The following is an 8,455-nucleotide window of genomic DNA, read 5'->3' on the forward strand; positions in this document are numbered from 1 at the left end:
CGTCTTTTTGCTAGACAGATGAATATTTTAACTTCAATTAAAAGAAACACAACGTTATTTATTGGGGAACATTGAATGTCAAAAATATCAATTATGGAGCCAACCTGCAGACATGTCTACACATTGCAATGTATTATTATTCTTATTCTTATTCTTATTATTATCCTTATTATTATTATTATTATGATAGCTTGACAATAATAATAATCGCCTGAAGCATCAGCCCCTTGCACTGAATCAGCATATATGGCACTATAACATCAGTTAGTCCATGTCAATATAAATAAATAAAATAGGCCTGATTACACTGTCACACTACCTTGGGTAGCCCACAGCCAAGACTGATCTGTCGTTGCTGCAATATATGTGTAATCAATTACTAAATGACCGATGACAAATGACTATCTTAAAATGCACCTTGAAAAGTATTCGTTATTTATGATTGCCTTAGGTTAATATAAAAAGTGGTCACTTGTCATTCTCCTTTAACCCACAATGAAAGCCTCCCATCTCTCGACCTTCAGGTTATAATGAAGGAAAATAAGACGACCAGCAGGGCATATGCGTTTTCAATCGCAGCTGATGCTCTCCAGCCGCACTTGGAGAGCGGTGCATCTTTTACAGTTGCATTAGATAAATTAAATATTTACCAGTTGAGTGAGGAGCGGGTGAGTGATTTTCAATTTTCAAAGAACAGGCTGATGTAATCATTCGGATCACTACATGTTGACATTGCGGAGTGCATTTCTTTAAAGTCACGATGTAGCCAGAGAATTTCTCGAAAGTTCTTCAAACCGAAATAAACTAGACCTAAATCTTCTTAACTTGTTTCATTCCTGCATCTAAGTGCACCGATGATACTGCACCAATTACTGTATCTAGGTCAATATAAAAAGTCGTCTCTGATCAAATCCAAAACACAGTAGGCCAGACGACTCCATAGTTCATCAAAATAATATCTGGAATAAATTACAGCCAACCTACAATGGTGTGTGAAATTACATTCCCAAAAAAGGACAAAAAGGCTCCTGGCAGCCTAATATTTTAGCTGATATTAGCCTAATAATTTGATTTAATTCTGTTGATTTAACATGAATTCTCCTTACTCAGTGGATAACTGTTATACATTATTTCAACCGAAACGTGAAATTATAATGAAATCAAAGCAATTTTCAAATTACTTTTTATTAAATAAAAGTGCAATACATACGAGCCTGCAATGCGCAATTCTGCAGGATCTTAACACTGTTACAAACTGAAAATATTATATAAATTAAGTATTGATCATGAATGAAAAGAAAACCTCATAACAGTGGGCGACGAATGCATTTATATTACAAATATATTTTACTTGTTACACGTCGTTTCTCATTTTCACCTATTTATTTACACGTGGAACTCGTGGCTTTCTGCAAACTAGTCAGTTGAAAATTAATAAAGTGAACAATCGCCGGTTTTCCCAATCTGTCATTTTTGTTGAGGGTATTATTTTAAAAAGGTGGACAATGTCTTTAAAACCCCTCTTAGAAGGAACAAAAAGAACATTAATACAAATTCCGAATTTCAAAACGTATTTTAAATGGCAGAGATGAATAGACTCAGATGTGTCCTGTACAAAAACGGTATTTTACACATAAATATTCACAGTAATATAATTTCTATTCAGTACAACTCACGTTGGTATTTACAAGAACAAGTGTCTTCTTCGCGTTGAAACGTCTGTACAACATCGTAGAGTGCAACCCACACTCCTCAGCATAAAAACAATGCATATTCCTCTGAGCCGGTCTCCTTCCCATGTGCAAATGGAATTTTATACGTGGTGTAAAATGAGACCCTACTCAAATCAGTGCATCACTCAAATCCTCATTTAAAAAAAAAAAAAGACTAAACTGCGCCATCTTCACCCTCTAAGAACTCTCGTTCTCTGAGGTGTGGATAATGAGGGCAGAGTTTGGTTTATGTTTTTTCAGTAGCTGTGTTATTTTCTCGTCGTCTGAGTTGGGATCTAAAGGTTTGTTGTAGTCGTCATCGTCATCTTCGTTCTCTGAGGCACCTTTCAGCCTCTCTGTCTCCGAGTCTTGCTTCTTCTTGGCAGAAGCCATCTCAGCCGCATGCTTTTTCCTCCACTTCGTTCTGCGATTCTGGAACCATACCTGTCCAAATTAAACGAAACATCGCAATGAGCACAAATATTCAAATGAAGTGAATGTGACCTATAAATATTACCAAGCAAAGCACTGGAAATGTATGCCTATATAGACTATGTGTCCAGATTACAGGCTGACAGACTATTCGGGTGTAAACAAATTGCTTGTTTATTGATTTCAACGTTTTAAAGGATTAGCGGTCTGTGCTGGAAAATATTCCCTTTAACAACAAAAATAACCAAATAAAATGTAGGATATAATAAAACTGAAAAATTACTGAAAAATAGACTAGGCCTAAATATACATTGGTCATCTTGTCAAGCCCCACACAACAAAAATCATGGAAACATGTAAGACATTTTTAGGTTTTCCTGTTTTACACATTATTTAGCTTTCGCTTACTTTAACAAAGCAATTGAATATATTTACACTATCTGAAACATCTTTATAAAGGGGTGCAGAGAGACCATAGTATTAGGCTGGGATTGACTATTTCCCTGGACAAATATGTTGTAATATTCCCGTATGTGTATGTTATTTAGAAGACCAAATGTGTTACTAATTCCGGATGTGTGAGTCATTTACAAGAGCAAATGTGTCATGACAATTTTGGATGTGTTATTTACAAAAGCAAGCCGTTGGTTCTGTAATAAAATCGACCTCGTGGCCTTGTATTCTTGCTGTTATTAAGAAAATGGATCTTACCTTGACTTGGCTCTCTGTCATTCCCAAAGAGTAGGCCAGGCGTGCTCTCTCTGGTCCTGCTAGGTATTTTGTTTGCTCAAAAGTCTTTTCCAGGGCGAATATCTGCTGTCCTGAAAACGTGGGACGTGTATGCTTCCTCTTGCCATCTTTATCCAACAGAACAGAATTTTGATCTGTGAAGGTAAATTAGGTTGATAAATTAAAAATGCTTAGATACAAACAAGCCATAACTTGACTTGAGAGTCAAACTACCACAAGTAAACAAGCTGTATGAAGGCGCGTAAGACTGCGGTAACACTGGTAAGATAGGCTACACCCATGATTGAGTATTCAAAATTATTTTATTTACGTTATTTAGTATACGTCTATATTAGAATTTGTGCTGTTATATGCCCTTATGAATAGAGTATGTTCGTAAAAGAAATCAGACAAGAAACTTCAGTTACTTACGAGGTGAACAGGCGAACCTGGCGTCTCTCCAGTGAGGGCTTTGCATGACTCCGGGCCAAAAGATCGGGGTCCTCCCAGGGAGATCTGTCAAAGGCTTCGGGTAACGAGCTACAGCCACTGCCGCGGCGCCTGGGCTGAAATACAGGCCGTGCGGAGGTGGAGGACTCAGGCTGCTGAAGCGGGGCAGTCCAGACAGAATTCCAGCAGAGGAGGTTGCAGCCACGGCAGCCGCAGCCCCAGCGGCGAGGATCGAGGGGCGGCTCAGTATATCGTTTATTCCGTGCGGGGTGGCAGCCGAACAATTATGGTGATGATGCGATGCGATGGATGAAAGTCCAGATGATGTTTTAATTCCTGGAGAAGATACAGGAATACCACCAGGATTTGGAGAGGTAGCTGTCGGAGAAGTGGATGATGCAGGCCCGCCGGAAGATAGCGGGTAAGCTGGATATAGAGGCGTCTTCATTTCGGTCATACTATGTAGAGCAGCTAGTGGCGGGGTGCTGAGGAGGAAAGCGCTCTGGCGAGACCCGTCCATCTGCCCCACCGCTAACATTACCGAGAGGATTTCGCTCGGGAATAGAATCGAAATCCTTTAAAAATCACAACTTCCCAAACAAGTTATAAAACTCTGACCTAACGCAGCAAGTGGATTGTGCTATACTTAGGCTTTGAAAACACAAGCAACGCTCCTAAATGTGAAAAGAAACCGTGCTATAGCAAAAAGGGAAAATAAAACAATCCAGTTTTTGCTACAAGAATCTGTTAGTAAATCTTGATATTGAGTTCCAAGTGTATTAAGAGACAATCTTCATAAGCATCCCAATAGGTAAAGAATCCCGATCCTTGCACTTCAATCTTGCAGATCTTGAAGATATGGCATTCTAATGAAGTGGATCCACAACCTCTCCAGTCACTTGAGAGCACCGCTTTAGCGCAGAGGACGTTATTGTTCAACGCTTTTATATCTTTAAATAAAAAGACAGCCTTTCTAGGTGGTGCACATGAAGATCTTGAGGATAATAAAACATTTTCATCAGCCGGCTGTCGTTTGCTGCAAAAGTCAAAAGTTTGAGAATGTGGCGCAGAAAGTAGTGGGAGTCATTCGGATGCGATTGGGTAAATCTCCTGTGACGTAGGATGCGTGTCAACTGAGATTGCCAACTGAATTTAGGAGTGTGTCCTCATTGGCTCTCCATCATGGCTTTCATTTGCACATTAAAAGAGTTGCCGTTCGAGCGGCTATTAAAAACAAAAAGGGGACAAAATCAATCTAGTCAATTTGAGATTTTAAAAATAAAAGGACATCTGTGTGATAGTCATGTGACACTGACCCAACTCGGTTTCCATACAAATTATGGCAGTATAGACTACACCGAATTAAAGAGAATTTAGTGGATATTTTCTTTTAAAATACTGACCATTGCAGAAGGTAGAATGGATCACAACTTCCTAGGCCTAGAGTTCTTAGGCATGGCACCAATGCGGAGGCCGGAATTGCTTTGATTTATTATGGGCTTTATAAATTAAGAGCTATGCTTCCATCATTTTGGTTTAGTGTTATTTATTTATTATTTTTTTTACTAAAACAATATCCGTATATGCGGTAGTCTGTTAAATCATGTGATTTGAAAGCAAGTCCTTATGGAGGAATCGCTCGTGCACTTTGCATCCCGTTATCACATAGATTCTAGACCACTGACATACAACAGCTAGTTGTTGCATTATTGGAACTTCATGAAGCCCATAATGCTGTTGCATTTTCTCTCTAGTTATGTTGTTTTCTTGGATGTCATCATTATTAGGTTAATTAATTACAATTGCATGCTTTTCAAAAACACACACATTAAATCCAGTTTTATTCCAGACGAGAATTCATTTTCAGATATGTTTGCTTTATCTAAAAATCCATTAGGATCTATTCTATAATTCATACCAGCTCAACTAAAATGCATATAGTCGAATGCAACTAGGTTAGGCTACTAAATTAACTAGTGAAATACTAACTAAAATGGCATGCACATATGTTAATATCCACATCAAATTAACTTAATAAATCTATTAAATCTATCTGTTTTTCATTGACCATGATATATTCAAATTCAATATGCTAGTTTAAGTGTCCGTGCATAGTCCAAGTGTCACGCATAGTCCAATGGACAATAAAGTAGCCTAATCAAGCTCTAAACTGGAAGAGCGACAAACATAACAGTTTTAAATTTACAAAAGGCTATTCTTTCACTAATATCTTAAGGCGATATTATTTTTAAAAAAATCCAAAATCCAAAGTCTAAAGATCAGCCTTTGAATATCAAGTTTAAATGGCCAGGTTTTTCCGACTGAGATGATCAACACCTGCCTGGTGTACTTTGAGAACTGAACCTACTGCAAAATAAACAAATCACTGCTTCCTCCAGTGTACAACCACAGGCATCGCGGTACAAGAGCAGGGTGTGATGACATCGTGTGGTGAACCGCGGAAACGCAACGGGTTTCAAGCAGTTTTAGTTTCTTTGGACTAGATTAACATTTGATATGCTTTGGTCAATATATTTTGCATAGCTGACAATTCAATCCTAAGGAATGTCGAACAAGAGAGTCAAAGATTTGCGAGTTGACTTTGGAAGGAAAATAAGTGTAGCCTACCATCAACACACATGCTGAATACTTCATACAGCCTCAGATGAAAATGTTTTTAAAAGCTTTAGCAGACAAGAATGTCATGCAAGTTAATATTATATTATGTATCATAACTGTAACTGCAGTTGCATAACTGTAAATATACCAAGCACTGCTTTGTACGCCACACAGAGACAGAAAGGGATCTTTCATAAGGACAAACACTGAGTGGCTAGTAGGAAATATCAAGAACTCTAGCCAACCCGAATGTCAGACACATCTGTAAATATTTGGGACTATTCTGCAACTGAGAATAGATGATATGACATCAGTGCTAGTAAAGTGGCAATGGTATTGCCTTCTGTAATCCATTAAACAAAACACTGTTAGCATGTGCCCGGCAGAGTCCATCTGATCACCATACCACACCGTCAGACAGCATGCCACATCAAAGTGAAAATAGCAATCCAGCCAAGAGCCTTTATACATCATTTCAAGTGTCACGTTTCTCATCACCCTAAAACATTTACTCTAACACCATCTAGTGGCGGTAAACCTTCTCGAGTCAAATAGCTTGAGTGATAGGGTCTTGCATTTTAAGGAGATGAATGGCTGGAGCTACTTACAGAAATCACTGTTTAGTTGAACAGTTACATCAATCCATGAAACTACCAAAGGCCTCCGTGCATAGCTATGCCATGAAGGAATGATGTGTCAAGGAGTAATCAGCCTGCTATGTGTAAAAAGTAAGAGTGGATGAAGTGCATTCTCACAGCTGGTCAACACACTATGAGCCACACCATTTTCAGTGTTTATTTATACTGCACGATTCCAACAGTAAAAAAAGGGCCACAATGATGGGACTGGTTTTGTTGCTTGAATGTGACATAATGTACTATCAATAGGAAACAGAGGGGATTTATACAGAAGAACCAGGGGACACTCAGGCCTAGAGAGATAGAGGATAGACTTGGATTATTTCTGAAAACTAGGAACTCTGGAGAGTATTGGTTATTTAGCCGAAGGGACCTGAAATGTTAGCTCCTTGTAATGACAGCTGGTAGGCACTGGCACCAATAACTCATGTGACAAATACACTAGGACTGGCTGATCTTGTCTCCCTGGTAACTGATAAATCAACTGCCACTGCTGGGACCAACACATGTTTGTGTGGCTGGGAGGGGTGCGGTGTGAGTAATGCCACTCTCAGTTTAAGATTATGGGCCTTTTTCATTTGATTTGACCAGACGCCACACCTCTCCCTAGCCATGACAGTTGACATCTTATTGGGATGTGTCCAAGGGCCTTGAGATGATTTGAGACCCATAGAAGCTGCAATTTATTTCTGTTTGATGTATATGGCCATATTTCCTAAATTCATTCATCACTGAAAAATGATTTGGGACCACAGAGTGTTTGGATCAGACCTAAAAGAGTGCTTTTTAAAAATGAAACAAAATTCATAGTTTTCTGACACCGTGCACTAAATGTTTTTGTGGTAAGTATTGGGATATTGTAGTTTAGTTCATTTCATTCTGTTTTTATTTCTAAAGACACTGACAATGCATTGTGAGGTCAATAAAAAAATAAATAAATAAATAAATAAATAAGTAAATAAATAAACAAACAGGCCTTGGCATTTCAAAAGGGGGTTTGGATCCATGAAACATATGGCTACATTATATGCAACCATCACTAGTGCCCCAGGAAATACTATATTTATTATCAAAATTGTATTATTTTGAAAAAAAAAAAAAAAAAATCAGAATTAAGAAACGTACAATTGGTTTTCCAGAAGTCTCTCTATACAGATCTTGACCGCCCCGATATGGTGACTTTAGACGCACGTCAAGACCCCAAACTGAGTATCCATGTTTTTATAATTTCATATATTGATGGGAAGAAAATAATTCCTAATTGGAAAGTGAGTGACAGAACTGACTGCTAAGTTGTACCGTAATGATGACCTATAGAGAAATGAAGATGGAATCACAAAATTTTTGTTGATTGGGGTAAGGCAATGAGTTAAAGGGAAGGGTCTAGTGCCCCCTCGACATTTCAGAAGGCCCTAAATTTGTCTGTGCCCCTCATTGTTACCATTGTTAAACTGCTATCTGTGTTTTTATTAAAAGTATGAGATCGCTCATCTCAGCAACAAATCATCTCACAAGGTACACTACCATACTAAACATGCTTTAAGAAACAGTGCATTTGCATGTAGATTTGCAAAAAAACTAGGATTTTTGACTCATGCTAGGTCTGTGCTTAAACATCCAAGCAGCTGCTCTGACAACAGACACTTTGACCTCAGGATGCTCTGAAAATGGTGTGATTTCTGTCACCTGGGTGACTCACCTTACCAGCAGACATATATCAATAGGTGCATTTGACTTAAAGCGGCGCCATGTAGCGACTTCGTCGGCTGACTTAATATAATGCATGCTTGTTAGAAATTGCCAGACTTTTGCCGCCGCTGTGGAACATCACCATGTCACATGACCTCAAAACCACACCGGTGACGGCCGTTGTTG

At 38.6% G+C, this 8,455-nt stretch overlaps 1 protein-coding gene across 1 annotated transcript; it reads right to left on the bottom strand.

Moving 5' to 3' along the window:
* Positions 1 to 1,167: 1,167 nt before the first annotated feature.
* Positions 1,168 to 4,437, bottom strand: nkx6.1 (NK6 homeobox 1). The gene is made up of 3 exons (XM_048258659.1): positions 3,306 to 4,437; positions 2,856 to 3,028; positions 1,168 to 2,156 (listed from the first exon to the last, which is right to left on the bottom strand). Exons 1-3 carry the CDS (start codon positions 3,859 to 3,861, stop codon positions 1,911 to 1,913), a joined length of 975 nt encoding a protein of 324 aa, XP_048114616.1. The 5' UTR covers positions 3,862 to 4,437; the 3' UTR covers positions 1,168 to 1,910.
* Between the last annotated feature and the right edge of the window lie 4,018 nt (positions 4,438 to 8,455).

This window comes from Alosa alosa, chromosome 12 (genome assembly GCF_017589495.1).
Source record: "Alosa alosa isolate M-15738 ecotype Scorff River chromosome 12, AALO_Geno_1.1, whole genome shotgun sequence".
In the NCBI taxonomy this organism is placed as follows: domain Eukaryota; kingdom Metazoa; phylum Chordata; class Actinopteri; order Clupeiformes; family Clupeidae; genus Alosa; species Alosa alosa.